At 37.0% G+C, this 18678-nt stretch overlaps 3 protein-coding genes across 3 annotated transcripts; 1 reads left to right on the top strand and 2 right to left on the bottom strand.

Annotated features, from left to right (window-relative positions):
• Nucleotides 1-249: 249 nt before the first annotated feature.
• Nucleotides 250-4025, top strand: LOC110764046 (granule-bound starch synthase 1, chloroplastic/amyloplastic). Its single transcript, XM_088249325.1, has 14 exons — nucleotides 250-669; nucleotides 764-1154; nucleotides 1240-1320; nucleotides 1419-1517; nucleotides 1608-1697; nucleotides 1819-1882; nucleotides 1969-2073; nucleotides 2167-2272; nucleotides 2357-2600; nucleotides 2703-2879; nucleotides 2987-3178; nucleotides 3270-3356; nucleotides 3445-3573; nucleotides 3660-4025. Exons 2-14 carry the CDS (start codon nucleotides 789-791, stop codon nucleotides 3774-3776), a joined length of 1857 nt encoding a protein of 618 aa, XP_088105451.1. The 5' UTR covers nucleotides 250-669; nucleotides 764-788; the 3' UTR covers nucleotides 3777-4025.
• Nucleotides 4026-4365: 340 nt separating this feature from the next.
• LOC110764045 (large ribosomal subunit protein P1) lies at nucleotides 4366-5617 on the bottom strand. The gene is made up of 4 exons (XM_021966950.2): nucleotides 5479-5617; nucleotides 5274-5351; nucleotides 4757-4966; nucleotides 4366-4650 (listed from the first exon to the last, which is right to left on the bottom strand). The coding sequence occupies exons 2-4, from the start codon at nucleotides 5340-5342 to the stop codon at nucleotides 4597-4599; spliced, it is 333 nt and encodes a 110-aa protein (XP_021822642.1). The 5' UTR covers nucleotides 5343-5351; nucleotides 5479-5617; the 3' UTR covers nucleotides 4366-4596.
• Nucleotides 5618-7463: 1846 nt separating this feature from the next.
• LOC110764004 (RNA-binding (RRM/RBD/RNP motifs) family protein) lies at nucleotides 7464-9706 on the bottom strand. The gene is made up of 6 exons (XM_021966897.2): nucleotides 8904-9706; nucleotides 8662-8800; nucleotides 8314-8431; nucleotides 8168-8204; nucleotides 7727-7997; nucleotides 7464-7624 (listed from the first exon to the last, which is right to left on the bottom strand). Exons 1-6 carry the CDS (start codon nucleotides 9114-9116, stop codon nucleotides 7530-7532), a joined length of 873 nt encoding a protein of 290 aa, XP_021822589.1. The 5' UTR covers nucleotides 9117-9706; the 3' UTR covers nucleotides 7464-7529.
• Between the last annotated feature and the right edge of the window lie 8972 nt (nucleotides 9707-18678).

Below are 18678 nucleotides of genomic sequence, written 5' to 3'. Positions count from 1 at the left end.
TGCGCGGTTGTTGTCAAGATAGGGTTCAGCCAGAATTAGCAATAACCACAAAATTATATCTTTACGCATAGATATTAGGCCAAATAATAAAAATTTAAATTCAAGATTTAGAGAGAAATTATAAACTTGAATGATTTGTATTTCTAGAATATTACTTATTAAATTTGTTTATCGGTGTTTTATTTACTTAAAATTAAGATAAATACGGACTCGAATCTCATATATTTTTAACACGCGTATCAGGTATATACATATGCAAAAATACTATGTCCAAGGCGGCAAAGTAGTGAGATGGGAGACAAATTAAAGCTGTTTCCTCGTCTTGTTGTTGGACTTTAGTCCAATGGTGGATTTGAGAATTGAGAGCAATTTGCAGATGAAAAAAACAAATATGTTTAGGCATATTCTGCTCTGATCTTTTATTATGCAGCTGGTTGGTCCCATGAGTCTTAGTCTCTCGCACTGTGTACACCGCTAATGAATCTTGAGGTTCTGGGCATTTCAAACCCCTCCACCATGAGTTCAGTGACCTTTTGCAAACTGGAAAGTACAACTACACCCTCTGGCTTAATTGCTTAAAAACCACCACAAAGTGCAAGTGCAGCTCCTTCCTCATCATTTTCAGAAGAAGAAGAAAGAACACACTCACTGCAGCTTGTGGCTGGCTAGGTACTCAATTTTGTGTTGTTTATTGCTTGCTTCTAATCTTGTTATTGGGTTTGATTTGTTATGTATTTTGTGTTTTATGTTCACTCTTATACAGAACATAACATCACCAATAATTAATAATGGCAACTGTCACTGCTTCAAGATTTGCCTCAACAAGTTCCCATGTCACCTATGGCGCTGTATCTTCTGTATCAGAGCCTAAAACGGGATACAAGAAAATGGGTTTTGGAAAACAGGCCACGACTCACAATGGGTTAAGAGCTTTGAACACAGTGGACGAGCTCCGCGTCAAAATCATGGGAAATTCAATTGCAAGGCAAGCAAGGAGCAAATCTTTCAACAGTACTAGGACTGGTTCAAGAACGGCAGGAACCATTGTTTGTGGAAGTGGGATGAATTTAGTGTTTCTGGGAACAGAAGTTGGCCCATGGAGCAAGACTGGTGGACTTGGAGATGTTCTTGGAGGCCTGCCACCAGCTATGGCAGTAAGCTTCTGCTTCCTCTCTTGCCTTATAATTCATTTCTTATATAATCAATGAGACTATAACAAGCAAATTAATTCTTCTTCAGGCAAATGGGCATCGAGTGATGACTGTTTCTCCGCGATACGACCAGTACAAAGATGCATGGGATACAGAAGTTACAGTTGAGGTTGTGTATATTAAAAATTGTATAACCTTCATATTTAAATGGGAGGACAATGAATTTTGTTTGGTTATGGTGAAATGATTTATTTCTCTGCTATTTAGGTTAAAGTGGGAGAAAAAACTGAAAAGGTTCGCTTCTTTCATTGCTACAAAAGAGGAGTTGATCGTGTGTTTGTGGATCACCCACTATTTCTTGAAAAGGTTGGTCTTGTGAATCAATGTTCTTCCTTTCCAATAGTTTTTATTAGCTGGAAAAAGGGAAAGTTATCTGCTTGATGACTGGTGTTTCAGGTTTGGGGAAAAACTGCATCCAAAATCTACGGACCCATTGCTGGAGAGGATTTCAAGGACAACCAACTTAGATTCAGCCTGCTATGCCAGGTTAGTAATCTCCATCTTTTAGATTCAGCCTGCCATGCCAGGTTACTGATTCTTCTCTCCTTTTTCACCCCCAACAATTTTATGCTTATATTCTCATGATTGTATAAATTGTATGTTTTAGGCAGCTCTAGAAGCACCAAGAGTTCTGAACCTTAACAGCAGCAAATATTTTTCGGGACCATATGGTAGGCAATCTCATCTGCAGTTCTCCAAACCAACACTACTGTTTAAAATATTTGTTACATTGATACTATGGCATTTCTGCACGCAGGAGAAGAAGTCATTTTCATTGCCAACGATTGGCACACTGCCCTCCTCCCATGCTACCTGAAAGCCATATACCAACCTAAAGGCATATACAAGAGTGCTAAAGTAGGTGACCAGTTCATTTGTTTTGAAACTAATAAGTATTCCAGTCAGCTGCGAGTCCTTAAAAACCAGTTATTTTGCCAATCTTGTTGACAGGTAGCCTTTTGCATTCACAACATTGCTTACCAAGGCAGATTTGCATTTGCAGACTTCGCACTTCTCAATCTACCAGATGAATTCAAAAGCTCCTTTGATTTCATTGATGGGTAGGGTTTCTTTGTACAGAATATAGCATAGACTGCATACTATTATATGATTGAGCCTTGAGTATGATTGGTCCAATTCCACAGCTATGACAAGCCAGTGAAGGGGAGGAAAATTAACTGGATGAAAGCTGGAATCTTAGAATCAGACAAGGTCTTGACTGTTAGCCCATACTATGCCGAAGAACTAGTTTCTACAGTTGAAAAAGGAGGCGAATTGGACAACTTTATTCGGAAAACTGGAATTCTTGGAATTGTGAATGGCATGGACGTCCAGGAGTGGAATCCATTAACTGACAAGTATACAACTGCCAAATATGATGCTTCAACTGTAAGAGCATTAGTTATCATGCATTAACTTCCATGACCAGCACTCTGTATAACTTCTTTGATTTTATGATGCAATATCGTTTGAAAATTTGGCTTTCCTTAGGTGACTGATGCAAAGCCTCTGTTGAAAGAAGCCCTCCAAGCAGAAGTGGGATTGCCAGTGGACAGAGACATCCCTGTCATAGGTTTCATTGGTAGGCTTGAAGAGCAGAAAGGTTCAGATATTCTGATAGAAGCCATTCCCCATTTTATCAAAGAGAATGTTCAGATCATAGTCCTCGTAAGTACTTGACATGGAAGTTGTTTCTCATTTTCTTGGATAATGCTTGTTGTATCACTAAAACCAACCTGTATACTATCCTCATGTGCATTCTGCAATTTCCCCAGGGGACTGGCAAAAAGCCAATGGAGAAGCAGCTTGAACAGTTGGAGATAAAATACCCCGACAAGGCCCGGGGAGTAGCAAAGTTCAATGTTCCTCTGGCCCATATGATAACAGCCGGAGCTGATTTTATGTTGGTTCCAAGCAGATTTGAGCCTTGCGGTCTCATTCAGTTGCATGCCATGCGTTATGGAACTGTAAAATGACTGCCTCCAACAACTTCTTCCTTCCAAAATCTTCATCTTCTTGCAATGATACTAACTCACTGCTGTGCTTGTGCTTTTGCAGGTGCCAATTGTTGCCTCAACTGGTGGGTTGGTAGACACTGTTAAAGAAGGATTCACTGGATTTCAAATGGGAGGTTTCAATGTGGAAGTAAATAAATCAATTTCAGCCCTTTTTTTCTGTACATAAAAACTTCTCTACTTTTGTGTGATTTCAAGTTTCCAAAATTTCCTTTCAGTGTGAAGTTGTTGATCCTGCGGATGTACAAGCGATTGCAACTACTGTCACAAGAGCCCTTGGAACTTATGGAACCCCAGCTTTTACTGAGATCATAGGCAACTGCATGGCTCAAGATTTCTCGTGGAAGGTAAGAAACCTCTCTAAACACGATAATCCTTTTAAAAATGAATCACATTCTCATATAATTGAACAATTTGAATTGTAATGGCACAGGGACCTGCCAAGAAGTGGGAGGAAGTGCTGCTAAATTTGGGTGTTGCTGACAGTGAACCCGGGATTGATGGTGAGGAAATTGCACCACTCGCCAAGGAAAACATCGCAACGCCCTGAAAGACGCAAGTTCAACCTGCAGTTGATCAGTTTTGTGAACTAACATAAAAGAAATCTGCTGCACACCCAAAACAGACCGCCTTGTGTGCATCATATGAATGTAAAAGTGAAACCTTCTGTGCAATCTTGTTCATAGGCCAATTGTGAAGACCTTCGGTGATAGTTGATGAAAAAAAAAACACAGCCTAGTAGGGCAAACGAAATCAATAGAAGATTGATAAGCACTTGTGCCATTTTCATTTCTTCCAATGATGCCTGCCCGTGTAACTAAAATCTCATTTTAAAATGAGCAAACTGAAAGTAGCATCCACACCACTCACCCCAACAACCCTTCTGCACTAGAGAGAAGCATTCACCTCATAATCTCTTCTTCAATCTCAAAGGTTGCTCCAAATATTAGGCAAAAGTTGCTTTTCTAAAAAATTTAATGGCATTTCTCAGTGACCAAACAAGATCTCAGTGATCAAACAAGACCCAGGTTCGCAATCGAGGCCAAGAAACTCAGACAGAGTTATACCATCATCCGACACCAAACAAGCATAACACATCGAACAAAAGAAATTTCAAAAACCATTGCAAACCATTCAAATTAAGATTAAATGGGGAACATACTTTTATATCCAGAAACTCAAAAGGAGATCGTTCAAAATTATAGTGCTCAGCAGGAAACCCCAGACTCTGAACAATTTGTCCATCAGAAATACATAACAAAAAGCCAAAAATAAAGAAAGCCCTACTACATTGATAAGGTTAACTAGTCTCAAAAGTACTAAAAACCAGCAAACTGAAAAGTGGACTATATCTTGTTTGGAAGGAGCTCCTAATCAAACAAGCTGAATCCCATATCGTCATCACTTTCTTCCTTGGGTTCCTCCTGTAAAATCAAATTAGAAAACAACAAAACGAAAATAACAAATCAGATAACCGCTAAACGATCAATAGAAACGCAATTGATGAAAAACGATACGATGATGCAATACCTTCTTCTCCTCTGCTGCTGGAGCAGCAGCGGGGGCAGCTGCACCAGCACCTGGGGCGGCAACAGCAACTGCACCACCACCCCCTCCGGCACCAACATTCAGAATAAGGTCCTCAATGTTTCTCTTCTCGGCAAGCTTAGCGAACAATCCAGGCCAGTAGGACTCAACTGTGATATTGGCAGCTTTCACCAATGTTGCAATCTTCTCAGCCTATTACAAACCAATTAAGGAGAACCACAGCTTCCCAAAACAACACTTCTATCCTTAACAATTTAACCCACTAAATTAAACCCAACAGAAATCATACAAGAAAAAGTCAAAATCTATTTTCCCTGCGTATGCTCTCAGAAATACACAAGTGATTCAAACAAAATCAAACCCATATTAATTTAACACATAATAAGACTACACATGAACACACACATAAAACTTTTATTTTTTCCAGCTTAAAATAAAATGTAAAATATGAGAGGAAGCTAAACACAAATGCATAAAAACAGTAATAAACGAAGGATACAGTGATGGCGATGCCATCGTCATGGAGGACTAGGGCGGCGTAAGTGCAAGCAAGCTCTGAGACTGACATCGTTTTTCACTATAACCGACAAACAACACCCAAAATTATTTCTTTTGTCATGAAAATTGAATATTTTTATTCATCAGAGTTAACAGTGGGTTCCAGTTGAAAGTAGAGGGAGGTACAGAGAGAGGGAGAGAGTTACCTGAGAGAGATGAGATCTGAGATGGACGGGTTTCTCTCTGAGCTTAGAGTGCTGCGCGGCTGCAAAACCTCGACACTTCTCTTCTAGGGTTCCTGATTTTCTAGTGAGGCAGGGCTTTTAAAGGTACACTGAAATGGGCTCGCCTGATTATTTGGAAGCCCAAGAGTGGGCTCCACCACGACCAAGGCCCACAAATCTAGTAGCAAACTGATATGGGTCAAGCAAGCCCAGCCCAGCCCAATTCTTCTTTGGACGATTAGTGATTTTATGGAGAACCCAAGATGATATCTGGATCAGACCCAAAAAATAAAAAATGAAGATGATATCTGGACACCCACTTAATTTTGTTTTTTAAATAACTACTATTGTAGAATGACTTAAAAGCCCTTCAACATAAACAATAACACGTCTTTAAAAATTTAAAAGAGTAAAGATGGGCTAACTTATAGTGGGAAATGAAAATATTAAAACGAAAAAATTTGGGCTGAGCTTTACTCCACTTTGAACCTTTTATTTGGAAAATATTTGTCTTGCTTTCCAATCGGTCAGAGTTTAATATGAATGTATAAATTGTTGTTTTTATGTTTCTGATAAATTATTTTTGCATGTGTAAAATATATTAATCGTATGAAGCCAAGAAGTGTCTCCTCTGTACACCCTTTGGTAAAGTCTAGAAGTTGAGAGTAGAAGTTATTATAAAGAGTGTGAACTTTTGCACCAAAAAAAAAGAGTGTGAACTTTGGTTTATTGAATCAAAAATTGGCTTCAAAGGTGCCGAATGTAGATTTGTCAAGCCATCTTTGGAAGGTGGCTTAAGTTTCATGGTTAAGGAGGACGATTTGTGCTAACGAAGTTTAGTCGAGTGGAAAAGAACTAGTGGTTTCAAGTTTGTACTCCACATAGCACTTTAGTAGTGTAGTGTGTGTGAGAAACCCCCCATTCCCTTGTAGTTTAGACTATCGTTTGTTTGTTTTTTATTTTCAAAGGAGGAGGATTTGTTGACAACAGTGTTGTATGTGCCAATGCCATTAGCTACCCCTTTTGAAGCATGTTCATGTAATTTTGGGCAAGCAACGAAACATATCATCATGATTCTTATTACATAATGTGAGTGATTTTGTGTGGTACATGAAACTTGTTCTTGAGAAGGTTTAAATCTTCTCTTTCTATCATTTTCCTCCAAATCAAATCACGCACAACCAACCGGCATGACAAACTTGCACACCTCATTAGAGATTAGACCCCCTTTTTCTGTAAGACGATCCCCTTGGATTCCCAGCACATTATTCAAGGCCCAAAAGTGATTTGAATTTGATCATGCAAAAGAAGAATCATAATAAACATTGCCAAGTTGCCAAACTGACAGCGAAAGTATCTGCGAAGAAAAAAAGTTATAAATGAGAGGGACAGACAATCTTCTATTTTTTCCAACTAATCCTATCTTGAAAAGTATCAATCATGAACAATGACCAAAACGAAGAAAATTACAAGTTAATGGCCAGTTAAAGCTATCCGAGAGCTTTGACCAAACTGGGTTTCAAAGATACAAAACCAATCTTTTGAAACCCGATTGCTTTCCAATATAAACAAGCGGTATTATGTCATTGGATGCTCTATGCACCCGAGGCACATAACCCAACTGGTAATTAGTGTGTGAGGCAGAATCCAAAGCCCAATATTTAGCTTCCACCCCATGATGCCAATACATGAATGATTAAATTATGACTCTTAATTCTCCTAATGCTAACAACTACTTGAAAATAAGACTCCCCTATTTGTCTTAACCCACCCATGTATGATGATGAAGATGAAGTTAGTGTGGAGCAAGCAATGAACCGTCCAATGCTGATCACTTGGATGCCCTTTGATCTCTTCTTATGGCAGCTGATATGTATTCTGCAGCAGGCTAGGCACCCTTTTGAAATTGATAGCTTATTATGGTTTTGTTATTGACATTTCCCCTCCCCTTTTGCACTTTGACTCTGTAACCCATTATCAATGTGGTTAGCCTTGTAAAGAAGACATTGTTTTTTTTTTCCCTCTGTAGACATTTAAGTTGAAGAATTCTGTTCAGAATTGGCTGCAGAGGCTTGTGAAGAAGCACCAGCACCAGTTGCTGCTGCTGCTGCTGCTGCTGCTGTTGCACCTGTGACATTTTGCATGTAATTTGTAAATTCTCTGGAGCTTAATGTTTGCCTTGTTACTCTGAAGTAATTTTCTGGGTATGGTTAAAAAAATTAACATTTACCTGTGGTGGTAGTTGTGGTGGTGGTAATTGCCATTGAAGAAGGAAGAGAGAGAATCCCAGCTGTGGAACCAGCAGCATAGGGCTGATGAGGCAAATATGGATACTGTACCATTTGGGGATATTGAACTCCAAGACCATGAGCCTGGCTACTGCTCTGTGCATACTGAGCATATAATGGGTAGACATTTTGGTACATGCCAGTTGGCCCTGATGCCCCAGTGGTGGTGTAATAAGGTGAGAATTGTTGACCACCATAAACACTATAATAATTCTGCAGCAAGCAACAAGATGCATTGCCATCAAAGTCAGCTTAAGCAACTCAATTCAATGAAATTGTTAATGCATTGGTAACATGAATCACCATTGCAACATTGAGCTCCCCCAAAAGAAATAAAAATTAAATAAAATCTATGCAATGTCACTTAAATGATAGAAAATTACCATGGGATACATCGAATCTTGTGAATATCCAGTGTACCTGTAAATTATAATTTCATACACACAAAAAAAAGAAAAATCAGACATTGAACAGAAAAGAAAAGGGGATTTTGCCCATCTTTTATTCCTATGATGATTTTGAATCTTACCCATAAGCTGAATAAGGAAATGTGTATTGACCAGTTGGTTGATGGAAGTATGGTGATGAAGAGCCATGATAAGCAGGTGGAGCCACCAACCCATGTGCTGGTCTGAACCTTCCTGCACCTGCATTAGCATAATAAATGAGCACATACATTATTTTCTTTTCAATTCCTACCCCATATTTAGATCCACATTTCAATTTGGTATAAAATGAAAATGGGTTTTAAAATATGATCAATGCAATTTCACAAAAGTGGATATTGGAAGGGATTTATCAAAGAAAAAAAGCATATAGTATGAGAGAGAGAGAGAGAGAGAGAGAGAGAGAGAGAGAGAGAGAGAGAGAGACATACCATGCTGCTGATGAGGAGTTGGGGGACGAGTCTTTTGTGCACCAAGAGATGCAAGATTGCAATTTGCCCTCCTTCCATCAATCACAGGGGATGGATTTTGACATGCTCTCATGGCTGCCTCTGAATCCTTAAATGTAACCTAAGAAATTGAAAGATTGAAAACAACCATAAAAACCAGCAGAAAAACCAAGAAACAAATGAACAAATAAGCTTCTGAAAATGAGAGGCAAAAATGGGCTTACAAATCCATAACCCTTGGACCTCCCAGTGTTCTTATCTGTAATCACAACAGCCTCCAAGATCTCTCCAAACTGTTCAAAATACCTTCTCATAGTCTCCCTCTGAGTCTCCCAAGCCAACCCACCAACAAAGATTTTGGTGAAAGTTGTGTCATTGTACTGGCCAGGATTATTAATGTTACTACCCACCATCTGAAATTGCCTTGGTTGAGACATCAGAACAAACAAACCAACAAAAACAAACACCCCAAACAAAAGCAAGAAAAGGGAAATAAAAAAGATGGCTAATCAAACAAAAAGAGAAAAACCCAGAACCCAAATACGGAGAAATAAAGAAAGATTTAGTCTTTTATTTCCAAAGATCACATCAATGAAAACACAAACACACTCGTGCACTTGGGATTCTGTTTGTTCCTCTTCTTCTAATCCTCCTCCTTTCTACGACTTGTTTTTCAACCAAGGCTACTTGTGTAACTGCCTCTTTTTCACAACCAGGACAAGTAGCTCTCCTCAGATTCCTCAACAACGATACCCGTAACGAGAAAATCATTACTGTTGAGGGTGGAAAGGGGAAATGAGAAGAGAGAGAGAGAGAAAGAAAAAAAAAGATTACCACCCTATCAAAATATTTATATGCAAAACAATAATACACACAGAAACATAGCCAGAGAGGCAGATAGGAAAAAAAAAACAGAGGAGAAACAGAGCAATATTGAAAATTTAAAAGAAAAATGAGAGAAGGGATCGAAAAAAAGGAGAAGACAAAAAAGCTGCTAGTGGGCACCCACGACAATAGTAGGCAGAGGTGGTGTCCAATGAAAAATGGAAGACCAGAGACCAAAGGACCAACCTTTCTTGCTGTATCACCACTTTCTCTCTCTCAGCTATATGCAATTATATATATATATATATATATATATATATATATATATATATACAATATCAAACAAGAATATAAATATTATAACAAACAAAAAATATTAGTTTAATAATATTTACATTTGTGGGGGGTGGGTCTGCATGAACATTTGCTTCGCTGTATTCAACCTTCCATTTCCTATTCTCTCTCTCTCTCTGTTCCACCCCTCTTGATATTGCTTGCTCTGTTTATGGCATTTGGTGGGCCTCTGAGATATGATACCTTGAGAGACTCTCTCTCTCTCTGTTCAACTTCAAAACCCTCTCTTTCTTTCTCTCTCTAAAGCTGCAGCTATTCTCTTAACCGAAAAAGTACAAGAAATGGGATTGTTTTTTGGTGGGCCAAAACTTTCTGGCACAACCTTCTAAATCTTTTCTTTGAAAATTATTAAGGGTAATCAATAATAATAAATTTGGACACTAACTAAATAAATGTGGGCACCTCTGTTTTTGTTAACAACACCCACCTCTTCTTCCTAATTGGAGTCTCATGAAAACCCATTTTTGCCCACCATTCCATTTCTGCATCAATGCATGGACAGATTTATTTAGAGTCTATAATTCCACCTCCACTCTCTTGCTCTTTTGGCTTCCCATTTTGACAATGTTGGGTCCCCTTTTTTTATGGATCAAATATGGCAGAAGAAATAAGGGGCACCCCATGTCATTATTTATTCTTAATTTGGTGTTGAGTATCATTAAAAAGGATTTTATTATTTGTAAAATAATTACAATGATTAAAAAAAGAAGAAGAAACCAGTGGTAAGCGTGGTAAGCGGCGTCTATGATGGTCAAATGGGATATATGAGAGAGAGAGAGAGAGAGAGAGAGGGTAATATAGTGGGGGTAATTAGATCCACCAGATATATAATTAAAACTCTGGAACCGAAATCATGACTGTCTTCTACCACACAACGGCTTTGGACTCTCGAAGAGATCGCGGTCAAACCTCTGTGTTTTTTTTTTGCTTTTCAATTTATTTTTAGTTGGGAACAAATGCTTTATTTATTTAAGTTCATTTTCCTTCTCATGTTTGGTTTCATTGTCGGCTCTGTTGGTGGCTAGTTCTAACAAAGCTGTGGGCTTGAGAGAGAAGTGGGTGAGCTGAGCAAATATTTGATTGGCTAACATTCATGGCCATGCACATACACATTCACAGAGAGCTTAAGATGATAAGATCTTCAGTATCCTATAAAAAGAGTTAGAAAATGACATCTACTTGCCCCATTATTGGTTCATTGGGAAAGATTCTTGCTTTGCCTACTTAATTATCATCCAATCCAACTGTGTTACAGCTTGTGCATTGTCTATGATCGAGTAAATAGCTCTACGAACAAATTGGAAAATCGTTAGGTATAAATATGTTAGACACCTGTAACTCGATTGATGAAATAATATCTCTCTTAACAAAAAGCATTATTTTTTTATCGCTGCACAAGAAAATATTTTCTTACGAATGAACAAGATATTAGAGAATTATCCATAAATACAATCGTAATTATTGATACGGGCCTACTGATAACTTTTACCATTAAGCAATCACTAGATTTGTTGTGATATAAGAAAAATGTATTAGAAGCATGTGGTTTGTTGATTAATCAAATCGCTTTAGAAGTCAACAACGCATATATATATACACCTAGCTAGCTGATGTTGATACAAGTGGCAATTTATTGCTGTGCTTGTTTGTGAGCTTGGGCCGGTTTCAACATCTAGTACTTGAAGTAGATCATGTTTGCTTAAATTCAATATATTGGAGATTTGGGGTGGTTTATTATATTATGTATTGTCATTGTGGAGATCACATGATTGTCATAATGCAAACAAACATTGACACACCATGCTCTCGCTCGGGTAGGGAGTTTGATGTGAAGGATTTGGCAGCTGTAAGTCAAAAACTTGGGATCCAGGGGCGGATCTACACGAAGGCCTGCCGTGGTCCTGCGATCCCTTGTAATGTATTACAATACATTTAATAATATGATTTCTACAATTAACTTAGTGTTGATCCTCTAGTTGACGATGAGAAAGCTATGTGGAAGTGATTTTTAAAATTTTGGTACCCCACACTAAGAATCCTAACTTCGGCCCTGTTTGGATCACAACAGAAAGGGAAAAAAATACTGCTGAGAAAATAAAGATGTCTATGCTGAAAAGGGTTACATGCTGCATTAAGAAATTACAGTGCCTCAGCACATGCAGGATTCAAAATGTGTTTTGACTCATGTTCTTGTTTGCTTGCAATTTGCAAACCATATCTTTTAATTTGAATCCTACCAAATGAAAATGGAGAAGATAAATATGTTAATATTAAACTAGTAACTTACACAAAGCCATTGAATTGAAAATGATGCGCATGCATGTTCTCGGCGAAAAGAGAAAAGTAAAACCACATGTTACCAACTAATTACCATAACATCTCAGAGTTTTTAATTATTTGTATCCAGAGAAGTAATAACCAGAAAGTAAAAAACAAAAACAGCCATAAAAATTCGAGTCAGAGAGGGAATGAAGAAGGTGACAAAGCTAGCTAGGCTGGCTTGAAGACAAGAAGCAAAGCAAGCCGAGCTGAGGAGATTGAGAAAACCCATGAAAAGAAAAGGAGAGAAAGGGAAGGGAAGGAGGGGGGGGGGCATGAGAAAATGTGGAGTGTGTCGTACTATCCACATGAAGGCTGCAAAACCAGGCAGGCAAGCAGCAACCCGTCAGAGCCAAAGCACATGCCTCTTGCCAGTGCCTTCCTTTCCATTATTATCCTCAAAACCCTAAACCCTCTTTAGGCAACTTGTGTATGAGGTATCAAATACCTCATCCAGCCATCATCAAATCCTAGCCTTTGGATTGCGCTTGCACAACTCTTATTGGGGCATCCAACGGTGGAGAGACGAAGAAGACCTAGTCAAACGTAGGGTTTGTGAAATTTTTTGAGACAATTTTGTTGTCTGTTTGACTGTTTCCTTAACACATTGGGTATCTATATCATCGAGTATCTAGCTTCATCAGAGCTTGGCAGTCTCTCACTCAGTCAGCTCCTCCCTACAACGTGGCAAGGCAGAATTTCTGATGTTCTGGCATGGCATGCACTGCACGAACCTCCTAATTTGTTTTCTTTTAAAAAAAAATTTTAAAAAAAAAAAGAGAAAAAGAAAAAGGGAGTCCCCACAAACAACTAACCCACTTTCTCCACCTTCCCACCCATCCCATCCCAACTCACATCATCACATGAATGTAATAGGAATTTTCTACTATACTTTTGTTTTGTTTTTGTTTTTGTTTTTTGTTTGTTTTTTTATTTTTTTAATTTTGCTAACATTGGATCCATGCCTTGTCATTCTCTGGGGTGGCTATAGCGGCCCAGTAAAGTTAGAAAAGATTCATGTCTTGCACTTGTAGGAGATATGAAGAGCCTTGAAACCCAAGAAGACAATAAAGAATGGGCCCATCTGTTAATGAGGCCCAAATAAATATTAATGATTTTTTCACAATTAATCAAATTGGCCATGAAAGAGTTCTTATAATATCCGCTGTCTTAAGACGAGGTCACAAGGGGTTTGTAGCTCAAGTGATTAAAAGTATTTATCCTTACATCCGATGTTTTAGGTTTGACTTTCCACTCCCCTAATATCGCTCTATAAAAAACAAAACAAAAAACTTGGTTTTTGCAAATTTCTTTTTTAAGAAAATTTGGGATAAGTTCAAAATGGAGAACATAAGTTAGGTTTAATCCTCGCATTTATTGTCATTGATATAAGTCCTTTGACTTTTTTGCCAATTAGGATTACATTCCTTTTTTGTATTTTATGATGTAGATATATATATTTTAAATAATCTAGTTGTTCCTGTTATACACCTGAAGTATAAATCATGTAAAAATTAATTTATAGCACAATAATTACGACATCTACAATAATTATGTAGATATATTATTATGATTATATACTTTTTACATATATTATTCTATGGTGTAAGTATATTGTCCTATTGCTGACAATGTGTAATAGTATTTTATGTACTTTTTTTTTATAGGTAACATAAGATTTTATCTGTGTATTTGAATTATAGGTAGTCTTCTAATTTATAGATAACACAATTTATCACTAAGTTTTTTTCATTGTTAATAATAACACTATTTACTTGTATGTTAAGTACATAATTTCATGTGGGTGCTTGTCTGATCGATTGGTATAATATGTGCACTACAAAAAAAAGTGGCAACAGTTACCATTATTTGGTGACATTTGGTGACTATTGTGGGGGTGTTACTAAAGGCTTTAGTCACTAAAAAAAAAAGCAAAAAAAAAAGACTAAAAACTTTTTTAGTCACCAAAAAAGTCAAAAAAAGTGACTAATGCCTTTTGTCACGGCCACAAATGGTGACTGTTGCCACTTTTTTTTACTAGTGGTGAGTCTTTACTTATCATTGATTAAATTAGGTAAATATTATCAAGAAAATAATTCAAAATTTAAATTCTAAAATTTAATTATAAGGAAATAATGCATTAAATTTAGATTTTCAATATGTTTTCCTTATTTACCTCAAAGGGTAAAATCGACACAACAAAAAAGTAATAAATGTCAAATGACTTACCTCTAAAACTAAAAACGCGTGGACTAAACCCAATGACAACTAATCATTTTGGACATAGATTTAAGAGACCCTTGTTTTTTTCTTTGTGGTCAGGTTTTTCAAACAAAATGCATTAATTCAAACCCGCAGTTATGAGCCTGGGACATGCTAGACCACCACACACAAAAAAACAAAAAAAACAAAAAAAAAGCCTGAGACATGGATCATATGGTGAATAGATGCTAGCCAGAGATTTACTGGTTTTTCATAGTCTTGTCCAGCAAGTAGCAGTACTAGTACTAATTGCACTTGCTAGCTAGTGAATCTAAGTAAGGGAAGGCCTCTGGCTTTTTCCCCTTTTTATTCCTTCTATAGGATATATACATATATAGGTGTATATCTATGTGGTATATTGAATATCAGAAGTATTTGCCTGTTGGTGCAAATTGAAGACTCACAGTCTTTATCTAACTTTGGTTCAAAGACTCCATTGATATATATCTACTATCAACAACTGAAATTTCAACTCATTTTATTCTATACATATCCATCAGTCTGATTTTGTTTTGATTCAAACTGTACTTGAAATGAAAACAAAGAAGATTTGCAACAAACTTTATATTTTTAGTAGCTTACAAACTATGCTCATGTTCTTCTTCTTTTTCTTCACAAATGGTGCTTAACATCCAATTGCTCCTTGCATATTTTGATACCTGATCACCATGATTCTCAGCGGCAGCAGCAACAATACCAGCAGTAAGCCTACCTTCCAAGCATTCTTGCAGGATCACGCGGCCTAGCTCCTGCGAATTTCGATCTTTCGCCATGTTCATCATGTCCACCTGCGCCATCAACTCCTTGAGTTGCGTGGTAGTCATTCTCACCTTAACACTCAAGCTGTTCGGTGATGTTCTGTGACGAATTTCTTTATGATCTTCACTTGGACGCACTAAACCTTTGTACCTCCCAACCCAATTCCCCATATTTGCTCTCGAGCTCTAACCCTTGTAACAAATTATTAAATAAACCCTTCCCATGAGTTTGAGTACAAACTAGTGGAAGTGGGAGTCTTTTTATATTTGTTTGAAAATTAAAGAAACATGATTCGCATTAAAAACACATTCACCACAAGATATGCATGGTTTATATTTTTTTTCTCTGGGTGACGTTATCTAGAAGAATAATAATAATATAGAACCAAAGCTGGTCAATTAGCAACAGCACAACTTGGAAAATTGTATTGGTCTTTACATATATAGATATACTTCTGGCTTCTAGCTAAATAATTATCATCGTCCTCTAATTATTGATTAATTTAGATTTCTTTTTTAGGATCTTTCCTGTTGAGAGGAACGATAATATACTACAACATAGATACTAAGACTTGAACTCAGAATCTTACTTGAGAGAGCAATTATTCCAAACCAATATATACACTAATGGATCTTTTGCGATTAATTTAGTATTTAATTTAGTAAATCACTGCAACATATGTCTCATCCGCGTGAAATGGTCCCACACCTCCTATGATTGAAGAAGTGACTGAGATTTAGTTTGACATTCTGCTTACGATTTCATACATAAAATTAGAATTTCTGCATCACATACAGATAAGAAATGGCACTGTAGGGTTGTTTAAGATGTGAATGGCTTTGTCTCTCAGGTCAACATACAATATGTTGAAATTTTAGGTTGAAATTACAGATTATCAAATATGTTGCATGTGAACATTAAATAGATCAAATATTTACAAACAAGGTGAGTTGTCTCCCACTGAATTTTAGTATTGTATGTATGGAAAACTGAATTCTAGATAAAACAAAAGTCCCTTTTTGGATCGTATTTGATTCACAATTCTTATTTTTTCGATCAAATCATAATTAATTCACGGATCGTATTTGATTCACAATTCTTTTACAAACAAGTAGCCGCTGCACTGCATGCTTGCTTGTTGAACCTCGTTTCTAGATGTTTATTTTAGTATCTGTGATCAGTTTTTATTTGGTGAGTTGCTTCTAAATTCTAATAATCTTTTGCTTTATTTGCTAATTAATATCTATTGGAAACCGTGTGGCAAAGCAACATAAAACCTCAGGCATCTACATGAACCACCTATGCTTTTGGCGCACGTATTGGTGGTCAGAGGCACACCCGGATCCACACTCAATCTGTCCAACCCAAATATAAGTTGTTTAAACGAAAATTAATTTTTTTAATCTTCTAAAAATGGGAATTCAATTCTGATATTATCGAAGACATACCTGTTTGGGAGTGCTTTTGGAATGACTAAAAGCGCTTTCTCACAACCAAACACACTTCTTAATGCATCCATGTCAACTACCCATAAAAAGATCCATTGATTTGTCTCCATAGTTTGCTTGCTAATCCAAACTCACATAAGTTGAGCAATTTACAAGTGATATATGTACTATCTCAATAACCGCAACAGTACTTATTACAAACTATGTTCATGAATGGTGCTCAACTTCCAACACCTTGCATATTGCTCATGATTCTCAACAGCAGCAACAACACGAGCGCGGGACCTACCTTCCAAGCATTCCCGGAGGATCAAGCGGCCTAGCTCCGAATTCGAATCGGGCTTGGTCAAGTCCACCTCTGCCATCAATTCCTTGAGTTGCTTGGCAGTCATACGAACCTTAATTCTCAAACTGTTTGATGACGACGACGATGAAGTTCTATGTCTTATTGCTTGATCTTCAGTTGGGTGAACACCTTTGTACCTCCCAACCCAATTTCCCATTTTCCCTTTGAAGCTAGCGCTCTAACATTCCTTTCTATCAATCCCTCTTTGTGGGCGTGGATACAAATGACTGATATGAATCCGTACGTACATGTGTATCTCTTAGATTGGTTGACAAGTAACGTCTTCATTAAATACACACATCCATTGTCACCACAAGAAATGTATGGTTTATATTAGAACAAGTTCTTCGTCAAGGATGAATAGCAGCAGCCGCACGACGTGGAAATTTTAATTTGTGTTGGTCTTTTTATTCTAGCTTTATTCTAATTAATGTGTAATCGTCCTATTATTCATTGACTATTACTTAATTATCGCGACATGTAATCATGCCTTTTGACAAAAGAAAAGAAAAAAAAATTGATGCAGGACAATTAGAGGAGCAGTTCATGGAATGGAACCGCAATAGGCGTTAATTAAGTTGAATTGGTAAAATACCATCGGAAAACTTCTCAAACAAACCACCAGTTGTTAATGAGTTACATAAAATTCTGCGGTACCAGTTTAGATATGACAGAAATCATAGAGGCCGTGGATCAAAGTCAAGATTAGTAAGGATCGATGGCGGCTTATCTCTGGTCAATTAGATTGATGGGCACACAGAACTCCATTTCAAGTTGACATGGAGATGGAGAGAACTCAGAGTCAATCAACCAATACTCATCTGTAATAATATAATTGAGAGTTTCGGTTTGCTATAGCTAAATGCAAAGTTTAATTGTATAAATAATATTAAAAATAATAGCTACCGGCCTTGGTATGTCCTGGCTCTGAAATGAGGTAGCCTCCCTTCTCCTTAAACTTTTTTTAACCCAAAAAAAATAAATTAATAGCCATCAAAATATTCCTATGAAATACAAAATCTTGTGTGCATATTATATCCAGGATTTCTAAGTTATTTATAATACTAAACAAAGAACATCTAAGATTCGATATCACATTCACATTGAAGGTGCACAATCAACTATCTAAACCAAAAAATAAAAAATGGAAACTCAACCTAGAAAGCTATGCAAAGAACACAAGGAAAAGGAAGCGTATGCTTGGGGAAAATGGATATGATATAATCGTGGCAAAATAGGCTAAATGCATGCATCTCACCAGAGTTTGCTTGGTATAATATGAAAATTACTCACATGAATTCAAGAAAAATAAAAGCATTCCAGAAATCCAATATCTCTGGATCTACTTCAAGAATATTCCACAATTCCGATCTAAATTCTATGTGAAGTAAAACCATGGATATGCACTATCAATAACTGAAAGGGTACTCTTGCCTCCTTTCCTGAAAAAGAGATACTCCTTATTCCTGCAAATCACGGTTTAACATAAGTGTAAAAATAATCCATCCAAAATACAAAATGAAAAACTTCTATACACATGTTAAACTGTTCTTAGTAGTAATGTAGGAGTTCTTAAGAAACATACAATTATTTTCCTAGCTAAAAACAAAGATAATGTTGCAACACTTATTTTACTCACATGAAAACAATGCAAGTATTGTACATTTTTAATGAGTTCTTATTACA

Source organism: Prunus avium, chromosome 2, assembly GCF_965620075.1.
Source record: "Prunus avium chromosome 2, drPruAviu1.hap1.1, whole genome shotgun sequence".
Lineage (NCBI taxonomy): Eukaryota > Viridiplantae > Streptophyta > Magnoliopsida > Rosales > Rosaceae > Prunus > Prunus avium.
The sequence above is the reverse complement of the archived record's forward strand: the minus strand, read 5'-3'. Positions and strand labels throughout refer to the sequence as shown.